This window comes from Lissotriton vulgaris, chromosome 8, assembly GCF_964263255.1.
Source record: "Lissotriton vulgaris chromosome 8, aLisVul1.2, whole genome shotgun sequence".
NCBI classification, from domain to species: Eukaryota; Metazoa; Chordata; class Amphibia; order Caudata; family Salamandridae; genus Lissotriton; species Lissotriton vulgaris.
In genome coordinates, this window is record NC_141696.1 from 1511746040 (window position 1) to 1511767159 (window position 21120).

General features: G+C 43.5%; 1 protein-coding gene across 1 annotated transcript in view; it reads left to right on the top strand.

Moving 5' to 3' along the window:
* LRRC58 (leucine rich repeat containing 58) overlaps window positions 1-20714 on the top strand; it is a 50764-nt gene extending 30050 nt beyond the window's left edge. Inside the window, exons 3-4 of the mRNA XM_086935630.1 lie at window positions 362-639; window positions 18085-20714. Coding sequence (XP_086791756.1) covers window positions 362-639; window positions 18085-18284 — 478 coding nt within the window. The 3' untranslated portion in view covers window positions 18285-20714. The remainder of the gene's footprint in view (window positions 1-361; window positions 640-18084) is intronic.
* Window positions 20715-21120: the final 406 nt, after the last annotated feature.

Genomic DNA, 21120 nt, shown 5'->3' on the forward strand with positions numbered 1-21120 from the left:
CACATGCATATTGTACTCCCCCCTGTCCTTTTCTGAAATGCAATGGAGGGGAGTTCACTTAAAGTAGGAGTGGCTGCTGCCAAGGATTATTACCATGGAAACCCTTTGATGACCTAACATGATGTTTACTCTTGCAGCCAGAGTCAGGTGAGCATCTTTGTATCTTAAGGTCTTTCTCCCTTCTGTTTTAGTTCTTTAAACATGCAATATTTCTGTAGCAAAGACCACATAAATATGTTCTCTGCATGAATATAATCTGCTAATGCACCGTGATATTTTCTGTGACTGTTTTGCTTTTGTACTTGGGTATTTGTTTTTTTTAATTTGATTGACTTTTTCTTACCTTTTTATATTTTTTCAGGGTGCATTCACTGCGTTCGCTAAGTCTGCACAATAACTTACTCACCTATTTGCCCCGGGAGATCCTCAGCCTAGTGCAATTGCAGGAGCTAAGTCTTCGTGGGAACCCGCTTGTTGTGCGCTTTGTTAGAGACCTCGTCTATGCCCCACCAAGCCTTCTTGAGCTGGCGGGACGCACCATCAAGAGCCGGAACATTCCCTATGCCCCCTGTGACGTTCCGGATAACCTCGTACATTATCTGAAGCTCGCCAGTAAATGTCCCAACCCTAAGTGTGCAGGTGAGTGCCTCCCTTTGGCTCCTCTTTCTGTGCAAGTCCATCGTTGTCTGTCACTCATTGACTGCTTTTTATTGGCTGTCATTTCCCTTCAGCATGTTGGATTCCTCAAACGTAGTGGGATTTAGACAGAAAGTGCTCCCTTTCGTACTTGCCTCAGTTACAAACGATTAGGCAATCTAAATGCACTCTAAAGTTTCCATGCTAACCGACTCATAACGAGGGGATGAGAGCAAGTCCTTCAATTGTTCATCCTTGTCCAGAGTAAACTGAAGACCTTTAATGACATGCACCATGCCCTAGTTCAATGCCAAATTTGTTCCAGTGCAGCTGCAGTTAGGAGGCCGACATTAATTTTTGGCACCCAGGACTTCTTTTTCATCATCGGGCTTTATCCCTGTACAGGAGGAAAAAAAAGATGGAGAACGGATGAGGAAGCGAAATAAGGGAAAACAGTGACAAAGGATGAAAGTAGGAATGAAAAAGAACATCTGAGAGTGAGATGGAGACAGGTAGGGTAGTCGATTGGAGTACGGGCAGCCCTGGTCCACTAGTGTCCTCTTTAGATGCCTCGCGTATTTTGCACATCCAACACCCAATCTAACCCTGGCTCCATCAAAACATGCTGCAGACAGTTAACTATCCTTGCAGACAGCATGGTCTGCTCCATTAATGCTTTCTCAAGTAATCCAATAGACTGTAACTTATTTATTCCCTTTATAGCACTTCGTAATGAACAATAGCTTGCTAGATTCTTGCACAAAATATCAAACTGTAGGAAAACGTACCCAAAGGCCAAGGAACTATAAACATTGTGATGAATTATTAAGGCGCTGCTCTTGATGGGAATCGGTGAGAATTCTTAATATTAGGGCACCGCTCTTGAAGGAATCTGTGAGAATTAATATTTGGGCGCCTCGCGATGTAATCAGAAGTATTAATATTAGGGCGCTGCTCTTTATGGATTCAGTGAAAATTATTAGTATTGGGGCACTCCCCCTGATGAAATCAGTGAGAATTATTAGTATGGGGTCGCTCCTCCTGATGGAATCAGTGAGAATGCATTAGTAAGGAGGATGAAACTCCTTGCAGGCCCGCTGCACAGTCCTGCCCCAGCTCCCTTTTCCTACGTACAAATGTGACTTCGTTTTTCTTGGAATTGTCTAACCCGTGCTGTATGTGCTTAGGCAGCATCTCGCTTGTAAAATTTGAACTTCAGAGGACAGACTGGAGGATTGGCATCTCTTGTCTACGTAACCCTTTATTACACCACAGCGAAGTGAGACCTGTCCTCGATGCCAGGATATTGAGCATTGATTTTTCTGTCTGGCTTTGACCTTCTTGTCCATTAGTCACTATTGTTTTGTTCCATCATTACTGCCGATCTCCAGTGGGGTTCCTTACCACCTCCTGTTGACTGCGGTCAAAAAGGTCCAGAAAAACTAGGGCACTCACACCTGTGGTTTTCCCTTTAGCCGCTGTGATGCAAACTGTTTCCAATTAAAATCCTGCCTCCACCAAGAGCCCACTCATATGTACGTCTTGGCTCTAGATTCTGAGTTGATTCGGTCTCTCCTACCATCTCCGGCATAAGGTCACTTTTTATGTCACATGTTTTGACACCTACTGGTGTCCTTTTTGTGAAATGTGGCTTCCAGTGGGTGGATAGTTTACCTTCCAGGACCGTTGTTGCTTAGGTAGCCTGTCCCGTGGTTTGAACATTGTTGTAGGCAACTAACCTATGTCTCAAAGGAAGCGTCTTTCCAATATATTTCAGCCTGCAGTCTGAACTAGTGCCGTGCACGTTGTCTTTTCGCCATGGTTGGACTCGAGGTCTCCTCTTGCACTCATGAGGGTTGGCCATGTTAATGGCTTTGGGTGTCCACATCCTAACAGTTTAAATTTTAGATTTGTGGTCTATAGCAAAGGTACCCCAGATACACACGGATATGTTTTTGGGAACTCTGGCACATTTATTTTTATGGGTTACTTTCAGCCACAAATGTCAAGCACTTTAGTCGGTTGTTCTTCAGCTTCCCTCAAATGGAGGCTGAATGCGTGAGTTTCCACCGTTATGATCATATGTTTACAATAGAACCTAACTCAAGTTTTATCACCATAGTCACATACGTTGTTGGGTGGAAAACTATTCAATCTTTTTTTTTTCTATTTTCACTTCTGGGTTGTTTTTTCCATATGCTTGCACTAACCTTGTATATACATATATGAGACGAGTCACTTTAGATTTGTGTCACTGGACCTTTCAGAAAATGTATGCCATAAGGGCTTATTCTGAGCACTCTTTCATGATTTGTACTTATGTAATTTATAGCACTATAAATTTAAGTGTTCAATTGTCTTTTGACACTGCATCTGGGTTTAGTTTCTAACCCTTCTAAATCCCTAGTCAGTCTTGTAAATTGAAGAAGCTCTGCTCATCTGTCTGGTTACCCTGTTTCCTCCGGCACCAGTTCTCTGTTTTAAACTGATCTTCCTATTAGATCATTTCAAGCAGTTAAAAAAAGAAATACTCACCAGCCAGTTTTGAGACAACAGAGAGAACCTGAGCAGCATGCATGAGCTACCTCATGAGGAAAGGGGAAGCCTTCTAGTTCTTCTCGGCTCTAGTGTAAAGGAATACAACTCCAATAGTCCTCTTAGTGCAGGAGATGTTGGGCACTGTATATTCTACAAATCCCTACAGTCGTCTGTGGCTTCTTGCCTCATGTGCTTTTGTTCAGGTTATTAGTTGGTTCTTGCCAGCTGGGTTGCAGAATCCAAGTGACTCCCTATGCGTCTCATTTTCTCACGCCTTCCTCCAAGGCTTTTAGTTAGCAGGACTGCTTGTTGATCCTAATCTTCAGATAGTAGCTCTTGTCCCTCAGCTCAGATCCTTCTCCTGGAACACAGACTAGAGCTGCTCCAGGTACTAGGACTTGTTCTTAGGTCTTGGAGAAGACACAACCACCACCTGTGTACTGTGCCTGGAAGGCGCCTCTATGGGCTTGTACACAGACTCCTCAAAGTTCAAGCAAAGACTAGTACCCTGATTTTTGACAACTGACTAATAATTTATTATTCGCTGCTAGAATATTCAGTTGATGTGCGACTTGCTGCCCTTTCAGTGACTTCATGTTACAGAGCTAGTCTTTGCCGAAAACTCTGCTGTATAAATGTAAATGTAAATGTAAATGTATTGGCATTTATATAGCGCACTACTTACCCGTAGGGTCCCAAGGCGCTTCGACCGCTGCAAAACCCTTCCTGGCTTCCCTGAGGGATGGTCCCTTAATGGGTATCTCCAGGGTGAGACCAGGCATCCCCGGCGGTCTGGTGGGGCCGTTAGTGAAGATGAGGCAAGCTAATGCCCAGAGTTGCCGAGTGTGATCGCTGATCAGAGTGGGCACCGAGGCGAGAGAATTATCGAGTCCGCTGACCCTGGTCCAGAAACCTGCCGCGCCGGGAATCGAACCCTGGTCCCGGGCCGTCCTCTGCTCTCGGGTCTGCCGCCTCTAACCAGTGAGCCACACTACTTCACTGAAAAACCTCTCCTTTGCCAAGGAGGGGAATAAACTAAAACAGTCACCCACTTGTGCTCAATCCCAGATTTGCCCTTGGTAGTTTCAAAGTTCTTGGGTCTCGTGACTTCATGCAGACTCTTGGCTTGCTGAAAACAAGACCATTAAAACTCCTTCGAATGCTTCATTTCGACCAACTCTAAGACTTGCAGCACAAGAAAATCAACATTTCTAACCATATTCTAGATCATATTGTCTTCAGGAGTCCAATGTTTAAGGCCAGTCCTTTCAGCCTTCAGTCAAACAAATAATTGATATCTGACTCCCGTCAGTATCGCTGGGATGCACCCTGCTGAGGTCGAACACTTGGGGACTGTGTTTTTGGAAATAAAACCCCCATATAAGCTAGAAGCTGCATTTCAGGGGCTAAGGTAATTTCTTTCCCTTCTGCTGGGCAAAGTTGTCAGAGTCCTTGCAAGCAAACTTCAGTAATTTTGCAAGTTGAGCAAATGCACTCTCTTTTTCAACTGAGTGTTCAGCTGTGGAACAAAATGATGCATGGCAGCATCTTTCCTTCGGCCTTTCATCTAAAGGAGAAAAGCAGTATGCAAGTGGAGAACTTGAGAAGAGGATACCTAGCTCCTCATGAATAGCATATAAATCAGCAAGTTGTGTGGTCGGGCTAAAACAGGAGAGGGCTTCTTCAGATTGTTCTGTTCCCCCACCACCACCTCTGACTTGAATCTTGCTTGGGTAAAAGAGAGAATTGACTAGTGTATGCTCTTCATCTCAATTGGTCAGAGCAAATTCCTCTCTACATTTCCCCACCTGTTTCACAGAAATGTCTAGAAAGTAAAGACCTGATCCTGCCTCTCCACTAACAAATTCTTGGAGCTTCATTGGTTCCTGGAACCCCTTGAGCAGATGGCTCTACGGACATCCTGATATTGCTTGGCTTGAGAAATAGTATTTATAAACCTAGGTTTCTCAGACCCAGTCAGTACTGTCATGCATTCAGCCCAAAAAGACTCCTCTAGTGGCAGTATAATGCAGATGGTTCTTCATTTGCTTTTGGGCCCCAGGTCATAGCCGTAACATATTGTAGGCACATTTAAATGGTGCCTTAACATTAGTGACATACCTGGCTGCTTCCTACCACCACAATCTCTGCTTATGCTGCCTCTCTTCATAGATCAGGAGACATTTTCTCCTTTAGAGGATGTACAAAGACTCTTAACAGACTCATTTTTGAAATAAAGATAATTTTTTTGTTGGAGTCTGTTCACCTGTTAAGTAGGTTAGCTCCCTTTCAAGTTGCTATACCATCCAGAATGATGGCAAAGCTTCAAACTCTTTCCTTGGAAGACCTGGTCTTTTCCATAAAGACACAGAGGAGCAGAGAACAGTCACTCTTAAATTCTTAAGATTCTCTTATGACTTTGGCTTGCCCTCTAAGCCATTGTTTTCCCAGACAAAACCATGTTTTATTGCTGAATGTGACTTTTGGCAGCTTGAATATTTTCATGACCTTCACGTTGTACCTTGAAAGAGTGACTGACGTTTGGAAATCGTATCTTCTTATATGCAATAGTGTTCACTCCAGGCATCAAAGTTAGAATTCACTGTTTGTTTTTTTCTACTATATATAGAAAGCTTGTGTGAAGAGTTCAACAAACTCCAACAATTAGGTGAATTCTACCCGAGCTAAAGCTGCACCAGTTCTCATTGCAGGAATGTGTTGAGAAGGTATTTGAGCTACCACTCACTGGCTGTCTTCTTTCAGAAGGTGCAGCTTTTAACATGGAAGTTCTGCACAGCCTTTTTCCTTGATGGCTTGTCTGGCTTATGCGGTCTCCCCCTTCACGGGTAGTGTGGTGCGACGCTGTCACACCAACCCAGTCGCACAGCTAAACAGTGTAATTACACCAATGCTTAATTTCAACCAATTAAACTTTGTGTTCAAACAATATTACTCCAGATTTTTTCTTTTCTTCATTTTAAATCCACATGAATAGTGCCATACTGTTTCTCTAGTTTCAAATGTTCAAGGTGTGCCCATTCCAGGCCTCGTACAAGAACACGATGGAAACGTACGTATGCTGACTTCAAAGCAGTGTTGTTTTTATTGAAACCCAATGCATTTCGGGCGACTCAAACCCTTCGTCAGGGGTAACTGTAAATGGACAAATAATCACTCTCATTACATGTGCATGTGTGTTTTGCAAAATTTATACTGAATGCTAGCTTTTTTAATTAACTATAACCACTAAATATAATACATTCTTTTTATCATAAGTCTTTTCTCTCATATTCTATGTATTCAGCCCCACAAAACATGTCACAGAAAATGCCACCCATGACTGCCCCCAGGTCATAACATTTGAATAGAACAACAGTAATCTGTGAGATTAAACAAATTATTATCACATCCTCCTCTCCAAAACCCATTCCATTAGCGGCTCCCGATGCCTTCTCCCTTGATCTTGTCCCCCTACTTCCACAGTACATCCGCATATCATGTTCTAAAACTTTCTGTACCACGCACACACCTCCTTTCATTCGCACTACACCCATTACTTCACATCTCACTTTACCTCCCACTCCCCCATTCTACCTGCTCCTCATGTCTCACCAATATCCTTTCCTCTCACTACAAACACTCTGTGATACACTGCTCCTAATGCCGTGAAACAAACATACCTGCCAACCATCACTGCCGACTTTGATTTTCAAAAAAGCGTTCCCTTCATTGCAACAACCTGTTTTTTTATACACACTCTCCTAACCAAGTTCCGCCTTCACATTATACTGCAAATGTAACTACCTTATGGACCCACGTATATCCGGAAACAACCTCATGTATAACGCCTACAATTCCCACAATACATTGGACTTGTGTCATTAGAACACTCAATATTCCTTAAATAAGCGTTGGTTTTAGAGAAACGATTAACGGAGCATCGCGAGGCATTCTGTTGATTATTGACATTTAAAAAAAAGTCAGTTTGTTAAGCATTCGTATATGTGTGTCCTCAAAGTGTTTCCAAGCATCAAACAGAGTGGTCAAATGTCAAAACAGTAAAAACCCAACTCCAACTTGCTTAAAAGATTGTTATTCGCCGGTCATGTGGAAAAGCTTGTTGACTCAGTTTATCTGTTTTTCACTGGGTGCAAGCCATCAATTGTAGGGCAATCGTATTCAACAAACAGGGGAGTGGTGTGATGCACACCAGGCATAGTGAGACTGTGACATGGCACCTGAACTCAAGGGTATGGAATAATTACCTTTATGGTGATTCTGGCTTCTGTGATTCGTATTCTATTTTGTTGCATTCAAACAACTTCTAGAGTGCAAGCAACCACAAAGAAGAATATCCTTGTGCTAAGTTTTTAATTCAGTTTCTCCCTCCCTCCCAACACCCAACCAAGATTTCATGTGGTTGGGCTTCTCCATGCTCTTGCCAGAATAGGCAGAAACTACACATGGGTACTAGTTTAGGGGGCACATAGTTAATGGGCAGGCTGGGCATCGAAGTGGGAATCCTTCTGCTGGATCCCGCTGGAACATAAAGTGACAGGAGAAGTTTTTGTTCCACTCCTGAATCTGGTGCATGGAGGCTAGTTTCCTTTTCTAACCTCATTAACTGATTGACTCTGCTGCTCATAGTACTTTGCACAAATGTTGAAGTCCCAAAGGACTTTGAGATTGTAAATCACTTGCCTCCATGCATCCTTCTTTGCCAAGGCTATAGTTCGCACTTTTGAAATTTGAGTGAATCTTTGCTTTCCCTGCAGTGTATAAACATGTCCGCCTCCACTCATAGACTATGTACGGCATTGGAGTGCCTCACTCAAGAAACTGGCTTCGGATCAACCTGTAGTTGAAAGGGTGGTTTCTTCTACTGTATGATATTAATTTGGGAAGTTCCCTCCTTTTATCCCTTATACTACCAAATATGCCAGGGCATGTCTCGGTGAGCTGAATATTCTTCGGTGTTAACTGGTGATCTAAAGGCCATAGTGCCGAAATATGGAAAGAGAGACTGGGCCCAGTGATTTCCTTATATTGGGAAATATTAACGTCTGGTTCGAGGCATGTGCAGCAGTTGATACACATACTCCTGCAATCTAGTGTTTGCCGCGGATGTGTGCAAGTTATTTTTCTTTGAAGAAGTCTTTCGAGTCACAAGTTTAGGGGAATCCTCCCATTGGTTATAATGCGCATGGGTATCGACTCCATTGTTAGATTGTTTTATTTCCTCTGACTGGTTCAGACATGTGTACTTGCACTCCAAGTCGAGACCGTTCTGGATTGCTCTTCGGTTCCCAATCCACTCTAAATTGCACCAGTATTTTGTTCGATCGCACTTTACTACTGTGCGTATCGCGGGGCAATCACTTGAGTCGACATGCTTCTTCTGTGGCCCCTTCAGGGCCTCTGAACTCTGTCTCCACCACGTCCTCCATAAAAGGCCCTGCTGGCAATGGAACAGATGCCTTACCATTTCTCCCCCCCCCCAACCCACTGCCACACAAATACCCCCAGTCTTGCTCACATCTGATCTTAACCTGTTTGTCACCGGTACACAGGGAGGCGGATTGCAAGGCCTGTCACCCTTTCCGCTTGAAGACCCTTGGAGACCGTCGAGCACCGCCAGCCTGAGATGCAGCTGAGGAGCACCGAAGACACTTCTAACCTCTTCGGCCATGGAGACATCAGTGCAGAAGAAAACCACCCACAATCTTCTATAGCAGAAGAGTCGTTCTTTATTGAAGACCGTTCTCAATCCGAACACAAACTCTACTTCGAGGTAACTGACATCACACTGAAGGCCGAAGCAATGAGAAGTGTAGCCCCTGCCCCTCAATCCTGTGTTGAACACTTGAAAAGACACACAGCACCTCTAGAACAAGAGACCTTCAGACCACCACTGCCTCATGGCCATGGTCGGTATCGAACGGCTGGTTCAGAAGCCCTGCCCTCTGGCTCGGCACAGACAACTCTGGCACCTACCCGCCCATCGGTGCCGAGCTGACCTTCTAAATCTACTGCTTCGGCACAAAGCGGATCTTCGGCGCCGAAACCCAAACATGGCTCAGATCCAAAACCTTCCAGACTGACTCCGAAAAAGACTGCCGAAAGCTCAGTCAAACCAACTCTCCATAAACTACATGAGAAATTGGACGCTAAACAAAAGCAGATCCAGCCTCAGACTGGATGGATCCCCAAAAGGCTGCCAACTACAACACCACAGCCATCATCAAAAAGACTGCGGTCTTTTCAAAAGGCAATTGATTTACCTACTTCACCAAAAAAGGACAAAACTAGTCCTCTACCACTTCAATCACCACCTCCACCAGATTCACCATCTCAACCACACTTTATTGAAGATCTCCCAAGACTTCTCACCTCAGGGATCCCACTTTGATGACATAGGTGGACTTGGTGCAGGGGATTACATATTTGGAACACCACCACATGATTACCCCTGGAACGCATACGATGTGGACCCTCCAGGGGACACTGATCCTGGCCTATATCCTGCACGTCCATCACTTCCTGATGATTCCACCATATATTAGAAGTTAATAGGCAGGGCTGCTGCTTTTCATGACGTCCTACTAGACAAAGTACCTCTAGAAGAGGATTTCCTTTTCAAAACGTTATCATCTACACATAGGCACCCAAACTTAACTATCCTGAAGGGTATGTTACATCATACGGGCGACATTTTCAAACGCCCCATTACGGCTCCAATAATACCACCCAGGGTTAATTGTAAAAGAGGGCAAAAAAATACAAACCCCCTCTCTCAGATTCCATTTATATCAGAGGACAGGTACCACCTAACTCGCTAGTAGTCAATATCGCTCGTCAAAGAGCAAACTTGCAAGTTAGCGGTAATGCCCCCTGTTAAAACGAAGTAGGAGGCACAGACATGTCTTGTAGATGGTGTTAGAAGATTTATTCTTGAAGTAAACTACAGGTTCACAGTTACAAGAAGATCAATAGTAATATCTGGTAATCTCTGGTAATGCCGCACCAGGAGCAAGGTCCACTCTGCTCAGCCCATCACACCAACTGAATCTCTCCTCATACAAAGCAACCCCAACATTCCACGTGACATCACCACAGGGTGAGCAGGCAGAGAGAGAACCACAGTGGAGAGACCGCATTAGTAATAAGCACATTACAACACATCTCCCCCTTTAATAATCAAACATTCAATAGAAACAGAAGAAGATAAAAATCACGAAATAGAAGAAGATAAAATACACGAGTCTGGAAAGAAAATACAAAAGCACAAGTCTGGAAAGAGAATACACCAGTCAGGAATAGAAGCAGATAAAATCCAGAAAATTAAGTCAGGAAAAGAAGAATGCATTAAAACAATATATAACACATCCTTTCCCCACACAAGTCAGGAAAAGAAGAATGCATTAAAACAATATATAACACATCCTTCCCCCTTAATAACGATCATAAACACAAAAGTGCAACAAGATGGTAAACACACTTTTGACAGGGAGAAGAGGACGCACCACCAAAACATAGTAATACATCCTTACAACCTTCTCCTAGAAAATGATCAAGACAAAAAAAAATAGCAAGAAACCAAAAGCGCACAAATTTCCTAAAGTGCTGCAGAAATGTCAAAAACCAAGGGTAAAATACAATAGCAAAACTGATAGGAGAAGTTACACATAACAGAAGTAACCCCCCACGTGTGTACCCATCACACACAGTCTACGTAACGTGTATGTAACACAAGACAAAACTTGAAAATCTAGAGTAACCCTTAACCCAAAACAAAACTAGGGTATCCTATTAACCCCAAACACACCCGAATAATACAATGAGTATGAATAAACTCAGAAATCCCAAAAATTAAGGGTAAATCTAAACAGATAAGAGAAGTTACACTACACTTGAGGTAACTCTCCATGTGTGTACCCGTCACACACAGTCCATGTAGCCTATAAACAAACGACAAAGCAAACCAAAAACCTAGGGTATCCCTTACCCCACATATGTAGTTATCACATCACACACAGCCTATATAAAATGAATACATAACAATAGGCAAATCAAAAACCTGGGGTAACCTTAAACCCACGACAGACTCGCAATACCCCACATACTGAGCAATGCACACACAAAACAACCAATAAAGGTGAGGACACACACTCACACAACACTACACCACACCTCCTATACTGCGCAACCAGAAAAGACAATATCTCAAATGTTCCCATTCTGTGCTACCGGATGAGAGAACCATGCTGTCCCAACAGTCACAACAAGGACATACGCCTACACAACAATACACAAACGAGTTTACTATAACTCAAAGCATGTCAGAGAAAAAAAAAATAACTGCCATCACCTATAAATAGAAAACAGAGCAACCCCCCCCCTCGCAACAACATTCAGTGCTAATAAATCTCTAGCACCGGTGAGCGATGACTCACCCGAGAACCACACTGTGATGAGTCCTTGTTGATAGCTTGGAAACGTCACATACTCCCCATATTAAAATCAATTCCAAAATTTAAAAATGCCCAAAATCCTTAAGTGTTGAAAACTGTGATATTCAAAATCACATGACGAGTAAATTATCTTCCGCCTTTGGAAACAACAATCTCCTTGAAAACAGTGATATACACGTAGTTTTCATAGTTCCCGGAGAAGTATTGGAGCTTCAGAGATGTTACCATGGAAACGTGAAGAAAAAAATGGCCGCACAACAACGGGAATGAGCGTCACACGTCATGCATATCTTGTGCGTAACGTCAAGGCTCGTCAAGACTCTTCAGAAAGTATTGTGTATGACATCAGCGGTACTGTTCACGAGAGGAGAACACGCGCTGCAGTTCGGCCAAGCTCCGACCATTTTTTGAAGGTAAACGGCAACGTTCATCACTCGCCGTTGCACAAACAATCGATGTTAAGTCTCAACAACAATTCCAAAACTATGTGAAAATCAAATATGTATAAATGCAGCTAGTCTTCTTTCTCCCCCATGAAAAAAAAACCAAATGCGGCAAGGTAAAAAGCAAGTCGATGTCAGGTTCCACTCAAAGTCTAGTCACTTGATAATTAGGGAGAGCACAATACGAGGACACAAATAGCAGGAGCATTTCAATTCAGTCCCAAATTCACAGTGCAGTCTTTATATCCAAAAATACAACCAAATCCTTACAGGGATGCAAGTTTTCCCTACACATATCACTGCATCCAGTGCTGATAAAAGCCATGGCGCATCGCTGCTTTCCATACTGATGTTAATGCCCAGCACACATCGCTACTTCCACTGGAGTGATGAGGCATTAAATAAAAAAACAGCTTAGTTGAAATGTAGTTTTCCTTAAGCACACATCACAACTGCCAATCTTATTGAAGAGACAGTCTGAGTCAATGCAGGGACAATGTAGCAGAAGCTGTCAGTCATTTTCCCACGGTAGCAAACAGGTAAACAGAAACTGGCACAATCTAGTCAAAGAGCGACCGTTGACAGGGTCACTGGTGGGGCATATGGGGTGCCTAGTTTCATCCATTCCACTTACTTGAAGTCTTTAAGTCTTTAAGTTCCAAGTCTTTATATCCTTATTAAAAGCGCTACTTCATCTACTTCAGTTTCAAAAGTCAAATCCATCCAAGGTAACTCCATGGGTTCTTTTTAAATCGTTGCCTGTGTTAAAACGAAGTAGGAGGCACAGACATGTCTTGTAGATGGTGTTAGAAGATTTATTCTTGAAGTAAACTACAGGTTCACAGTTACAAGAAGATCAATAGTAATATCTGGTAATCTCTGGTAATGCCCCACCAGGAGCAAGGTCCACTCTGCTCAGCCCATCACACCAACTGAATCTCTCCTCATACAAAGCAACCGCAACATTCCACGTGACATCACATCAGGCTGAGCAGGCAGAGAGAGAACCACAGTGGAGAGACAGCATTAGTAATAAGCACATTACAACACCCCCCCAGGAGTTCAAATGCACTGATGCAGCAGGGAAAAGCGTGGCAGCCCAATCTGCAAATCATTGGGGGATCGCCAACTCACAGGGTTTGCTGGCCAGGTGTGACCATGCCCACTGGGACGAAATGGAGTAGCTCCTCCAACATCTCCCTGAAGACCACAGGAAACGGAGACAAGAACTTGTCGCAGAGGGCAAACTTATATCTAACACCTCTATGCGTTGTGCGCTAGGCTCTTTGGACACAGCGGCACAAGGAATTAACACTAGCATCCTGCTCCACCACCATGCTTGGCAGCGTAATTCTGGTTTCATGCCAGAGGTACAACAAAATCTCTTAAATGTACCCTTGATAAGGAATATCTTTGGGCCCCAAGTCGATGAGGCTCTAGAGAAAATTAAAAAGACAAATGGCGAGATCCATAGGGGCCTTTCAGACCGCTATACCTCAGGGCTCCTTTTGCCGCTCCGGCTATCGTGGGGGCTCCAAAACCACAACTCCTGAAACCTCCACCTCTTACCAACGTAGCCAAAATCAGTACTCCTCCAACAGAGGTTACTGCAAATGCTCCTACAGGTGCAACAATACCACAGGTCGAGGCAAACGTGCTTTCCCATGCTGTGAAACGCCCACCAACAAACAGTGACTTCCTCACCTTCCCCCTTGTCTATATAATACCTGTCCGTGATCGTATACAACATTTTCTACCCACATGGCAGTCCATCACATCTGACCAGTGGGTGTTGGACATTAGCCAACATGGCTACTGTCTAGCGCTCATCATCACCACACCTCCAAACATTCCACCTTACACCCACAGGCTATCACTGAAACATCAAACACTGCTTAAATAGGAAGTTCAAGCTCTACTTCCCAAAGGAGCTATAGAACCAGTCTGTCTACACCATCATGGGTAAGGGATATCCTCTCTAATCCCCAAAAAGGGTGAATCTTTACGGTCCATTTTAACTCTAAGGCCACTAAACCATTACATCCTGTCAGAGCGCTTTCATATGGTCACACTCCAAGACATGAGCCAACTTCTTCAACACAGTGACTTCCTCATAGCCCCGGATCTGAAAGACGCCTGTTTCCACGTTCCAATACACCCAGCCTGTTGCAAATACCTATGATTTGTGATAGCTGGAAAACGCTACCAATTCCTGCCCCTCTAACTCACCAAGTTGCAGTTGTTGCAACACATCTGTGGAGACAAAACATCCATGTCTTCTGCTATCTAGACAGCTGGCTTATCAAGGCCAGTACTCATCATCTATGCCAGCAACACCCTCATGCCACCATAGATCAGCTTCATCAGTTAGGTTTCAGCGTCAATTTAACAAAATCTCACCTTCAACGTCCACAGATTCAGCTGGAGCTATCCTCAATTCACTAATAGGATTAGCTTATACCATTACAGCAAGAATTCAAAATGTTCAATTCCCAATTTCTACCCAATCAGCAGATCACAGAACAATCGTGTGGCTCCTGGACATGATGGATTCCTGCACTGTCATATTACCCCAGGCATGGCTATGCATGCACCTGTTGCAGGAATGCCTAGAGCAACGGTGGTCTCAATCACTGGGTCAGTTACAAGATCTAGTGTTGATAAACAGCCGCACTCGTCCCTCTCTGCAATGGTGGAACACCAATAACCTTTTAAAGGGGAAGCCTTCTCTAGACCCTGTTCCCCACATCGCACTGACAACAGATGCATCACTCACATGCTGCGGTCAACACTTACAAGACCCCACAGACCAGAGTTTTTGGGATTCCAAGCATCAAGCTCTTCATATCAACTACCTAGAGCTTCAAGTTGTTCACTCCGCATTGAAAGCATTCCTACTATACCTAATTGGCAGGGTTGTCCTAGTTCGGATGGACAATACAACCATGTACTATCTACATAAACAGGGAGACTCGCTCTCTCCACAGCTCTCGCATATCTCGGACCATTTGGCGCTGTGCTCTACATCACAAAATTCATCTGTTAGCTGAACACTTCTTGTGAACAGACCATGACTTTGCGGATGTCCTCAGGATGCGGCCAAAAGTCCACGAATGGGAACTCCACCTCCAAGTCCTCCTCCCCCTACTTTTACAAATGGAGGTTTCCACAAATAGATCTGTTTGCAGCCGCAAACAACGCAAAATGCCCAAACTTTGCCTCCAGGCTCCTACACCCACTATCCAAGGGCAATGTTGTATGGATGAATTGTTGAAGGGTATTTTTACCTAAGCTTTACCACCTCTCTTTCCTTCCATTTCTGGTTCGGAAACTCAGGCAAACATCTCACACTCATACTAATAGCTCCCACATGGGCCAGACAGCCACACTACTAGACTGTAGTACCCCACCTGAAGCTCCCCTACAGGCCAGACCTTCTCGGGCAGAACCATGGAGAAATCTGGCACCCAAATCCCAAGACACTGAACCTAGTGATGTGGCTCCTGAGGTCCGCTCAATCTCCCACGTGAATGTATGACCATTCTCGAAGAAGATTGTAGATGTACCACAAGGACATGCTATTCAGATAAATGGAAAAGATTTGTTTGTTACTGTCACACTAAACAAATGAATCCATTTAATGCCACAGTACAAAACATTATTACTTACCTAATGCATTTACAGCTCTCTGGGCTCACATTCGCATCCATTAGATTACATCTTGCAGCAGTAGCTGCCTATCTGGAAAATAGACAACACCTGTCTTTATTCAAAGTACCAGTTATTAAAGCCTTCATGGAGGTTCTTAAAAGAGTGAATCCACTCCGGGTTCCACCTGCACCCTCCTGCAATCTTAACATTTTCTTCACAAGACTCATTGGTCCTCCATTCGAACACCTATATAACTCTCCCCTCTAATTTGTCTCTTGTAAGGTGGCATTTTTAATGCCGTTATATGACTACGACGTGCTAGTGATCTCCAGGCATTAACCTTAGAAGAACCTTTCTTCCAACGTCATAGGGACTTGGTTGTCCTTCACACCTAACCAAACTTCCTCCCAAAGGTCTTCTTCCCACTTTCATCTCAACCAATCAATTGAGTTGACAGTTTTCTTTACACAACCAGACTCTGTTGCAGAAAGAATCTCCATATATTAGATGTCAAGAGCCATCATGTACTTCATTGAAAGAACTAAAACTTTAAGAAAAGAAAAGCAACTTTTTGTTGCATTTTTGCTTCATCACAAGGAAAGCCAATATCTAAATCTGGCATAGCCCGATGGATAGGTAAGTGCATTCAAACATGTTACGTTAAAGCCAAAATTACTTTACCTTCACCCACTAGAGCACATAATACTCAAACAATGGGGGCTTCTATGGCTTTCCTTGGAAATTCCTACTAGCTGACATGTGCAAGGCAGCTACATGGTCTACACCACACAACTTCACAAACTATGTAGGACAGGCAGAGCTACATACACACTTCATACAACTGGAACTCCCACAGGATAGCCACCGCTTTGAGTAGCACTTCTTTAGTCTTTGCAAAGCATGTGTATCTACAGCTACACATCCCTTAAACAAATTGTTACCGTATAAGCATCTGTTTGTGGCATGTACTACTGTAGATTCACATGCATGCACCCTCTTCCCCTGGACACCTGTGGCTGTTGTAGTTACCTTTACCTTCTGTTTTTTTGCTATGATTGGACATCTCCTTACTACACTTACTTTACACTCTATTCTCACCTGCCTGTGAAAAAACAATCTAACAATGGAATCGATGCCCTTACACATTATCACCAAGAAGAAGAGCCACTCTAACTTTTGACTCGAAAGAGCTGTTCAAAGAAAGGCTTCCACACATCCGGATCCAAAACTAGATGGCAGGAGTATGCAAAGCATGTGAATCTATAGCACTACAGAACCGATGCTTACAGGGTAAGTAACATAATCCTTATTTAGTGTGTGCAGAAATGACAGAAGTACAGTGTGAAGTGTTATATAAGATATGTCATACTTAATATTAATTAGCACTGTAAAGCTGTAATTGATTGACTGATATGAATTGTCATGAGCACGTCCAGCAACAGAATGATGAACGGCCTCTGTAAGCATGCGCTAGTGGAGCCAAGGAGGCTTACAGCTTTCCTGCATCTTGTCACTGTAGGTGACAAATTGTTTTTTATACAGCACTCCAACCCATACCAAAGTGTTGTAAATAACAATTGTTACTTTACACTAGTTTATGCTTTACGTGTTGACTGCTTAATATCCCTTATGTCAGCACTATATGCTGCAACAAAGTTCAAGATTGAATGCTCTGGTTGATTAAACTTTATGAGAAAGCTTGTTTGCTACAAACACACTTAAAGGCTTCTTAGCAAAGTACTTGTGCCTAAACACAGGAGATGTTCAAATGGTCCCCTTAGATACACCGTTGTTAATGGGTACTAACCTTTTATTTGCAGATGTTCTTGACATTGAACATGCATCCTCCTCCAAGGATCTTATTAGCCATCTTCCAGAAGTACAATAATAAGCGGCATACATGCATCATCTTTACAGTTTGGGATGTTCATTGCTGTCTGGTTTAATCCATACAAGTTGTTCATTAATCTCAACCTCTAGTTGGTCATAGTAGAACATAGATGAACAGTGTGCAGGGTTGTTTTAAAAGAGGACTTTCTGGGAGCTGGGCTTTATGGATATGTTCATGTACAGATAGTTGCTTGGGTACAAGTTCATTATCCCTGTTTTAAACTGAAAGTGTGTGTTGACTAACACCTTCCATGCTACAGAACACAACAGACTTTTGCAAGCAAGAGTGCATTGCAATCCTCTGTCCGATGCTACTCTGTTCGCAGTAATGTTCCATTTCTGGTTCTTTGTTGTGTTAGAGGGTACTACTGGGGATGGAACCTAGGCAGAGGGTTCCATCCCCGGAGTAAAATGAACTTTCTTATCACTAAATGCCTGTCCCTTCCATCCTGCAGGGGTCTACTTCGACAGCTGTGTCCGACAGATCAAGTTTGTTGATTTCTGTGGGAAGTATCGGCTCCCCCTGATGCACTACCTGTGCTCCCCTGAATGCTCTTCTCCCTGCAGCAACAGCTCAACCTCGCAGAGCGAGTCGGACTCCGAGGACGAGACTAGCAAGGCAGCTCGTCGCATGCAGAAGGTTCTTCTGGGTTGAGATGACCCAAGGCAAGGAGATGAACTGCAGATTCGGGCCAAGCAAATGGAGAACTGCTAAAAGGCGAGAACCTATCTTGAGTTTCATCTGCTGAAACAAGGAGCAGACACTTGAGGAGAGCACTTCTCTTCCAGCGATACAGCTGTTAGGGAAATGACAAAAGCATTGATCGGATACCGCACAAGCTGACGCACCTCTTATGTGACTCTTTGTAATGCTTTTCTTGATTGGGTGAGACAGCCTAAAAAAATATGGCCACCATGTTGATAACTATAGATAATGTTTTACTTTACTTTGAACGCTCTGATGTAAATCCATTGCCGTTCCATAAATTGAGGTGCGAGGTTGGAGTAATGTGCACCCTAGACTCGAGGATGTCGAGCATCACATGTTCTATGATCGGGCTAAGTGATGGATTCCTATGTTCGAGGCATATGAGCTGTAGATTGTACACTTAGCATTAGATCACCACCTGGTGTTGGGCTCGGATGATTGCATGTTGTTGTCGTCTTGGAAGATGTTTTTGTAGTCACGAGATAGGTGACTCCTCCCTTGGACGATAGTGCGCATGGGCATCGGCTCCATCCTTAGATTGTTGGCTGCGATGGTTGGGCATTTTGCGTTTTCGTGTGCGGCGAACAGATCTATGTCTGGATGACCCCACTTGTGAAAGAATGGTTGAAGAACCTGCTGATGTAGTTCCCATTCGTGAATTTGTTGTGTCTGCCGACTTAACAGATCTGCTATCTGATTGTGAACTCCTGGAAGGTGCTCTGCCAACAGATATGTTCTGTGGAATGGCCCATCTCCAAATTCTCTGTGCGAGCTGGGACAGTTGTAGACTGTGTCCTCCCCCCCCCCCCCCCCCCCCCCCCCTGTTTTTGTATATAATACATGGCTGTCATGTTGTCCGTCCGGATCAAGACAGCTTTGTTCTGTACTTGTACTTGTAATGTTTTGAGTGCTAAGAATATTGCTAGCAGCTCTAGATGGTTGATATGGAACAATTTTTGTAGACTGTTCCATTGTCCTTGAGTTGTATGATGTAGGAGATGGGCTCCCCATCCTGTGAGGGATGCGTCTACTGTGAGCACTAGCTGTGGAAAAGGTACGAGGAACAGCCGCCCTTTTGTCAAGTTTTTGGTGTTCCACCACTGCAGAGAGCGATGTGTTCGGCTGTCTACCAACACCAGGTCTGTTACTTGACCTTGAGCCTGGTTCCGCTGTTGTGCTAGATATTCCTGTAACGGACGCATTTGCAGTCTTGCATATGGTACTATGAAGATGCAAGATGCCATCATGCCTATTTATCTCATGAACACTCTGGCTTGCAGAGATTGTTGCTGTTGAAAAGCTGTGACTAAGGCTTGAATGCTCTGTATCCTTGCTGGACTGGGATACGCTAGAGCCGTAGACGTGTTTATTGTAGCCCCTAGATATGGATGTATGTGAGAGGGTTGCAGGTGCGACTTGGTGTAGTCGATTGTGAACCCTAAGTCGTGCAATGTTTGAATTGTCTGAGTGTGTTGAACACACTGATTGAATGACTTGGCTTTTATGAGCCAATTGTCTAGATAAGGGAAGACATGTATTTGTTGTCTCCTGAGATGTGCTGCTACTACTGCTAGGCACTTTGTGAATACTCGTGGTGCCGTTGTCACTCCGAATGGAAGGACTTTGAACTGGTAATGTTGTCCTTCTAGTACAAACCTTCGATACTTCCTGAGAGCAGGATGTATAGGAATGTGGAAGAAGGCGTCCTTTAGGTGTAGTGTTGTAAGGAAATCGCCTTGTTGCAGCAGTGGGAGCACTTGTTGTAAAGTGATCATATGTAAATGATCTGATTGTATGTAAATGATCTGATTGTATGTAAATTATCTGATTGTATGTAATGATTGAGGGGATGAGGTCGAGAATTGGTCTTGGTGTCCCGTCCTTCTTGGTAATTAGAAAGTACAGCAAGTAAACCCGTTCCTTGTTCTTGTAAAGGAACTATTTGTATTGCGTCCTTTTGTAGAAGTGACAGAACTTCTTGTTTGAGCAGAGTAAGGTGTTCTATAGACATTGGACGCTGCCTGGGTGGTATGTGTGGAGGGGTTGCTGTAAGTTCTAGGCAGTAGCCATACATGATAATCTAAGCCCAATACCAGGTGGCGATCTAATGCTAAGTGTACAACTCTGCAGCTCTACATGCCAAGAACAGATGCATACTGGTAAGTAGCATTTTCCTTATTGTCTAAGTCACCATGCTGCCTTTTGAGTTTTTGTAGTTCCACAATAGATCAAGAAAGAACGTTTTTTTCTTTGTATAAAAAAAGCTTATTGACAGAAGATTTTACTTTGCTTTATTTAATTTAATATCTGGAATTTGCAATAACCAGTGTCAAAAAGAAGTTCACTAATAATAAATATCTCACTACATCAAATAAACCTTCTCTGGAGTAAGACCCGGTTTAGTTTGGCTGGAGACAATGTGCACCTTGAAAATGTGGAAACTATTAACGGTTTTATCAGATGATTACCCGCACCTCATTATATTATGCATTTGTTTGCTTGTATCTCGAACATGCTTCCTCTTTTTCCCCACTGCTGATCCTAAAGAACATTTCCCCCACTGGCAAATACTTTATTCTCACTTGTGAAGGACAGAAGGGCTACAGATTCTGCTCACCTTCCTGTTGGTGAACCAGAGAGTGGCAAAAAAAGAGTTGCTTTCTTTCAACAAAGGAAGACTGACACATTGCTTACTGTCCTTCATATTTCAATCGGACGCCTTGGGTCAGTCCCGCTCAGTATTTCTAGCAATAACTAAATGTGTATTCGCTCCTGCGTCATG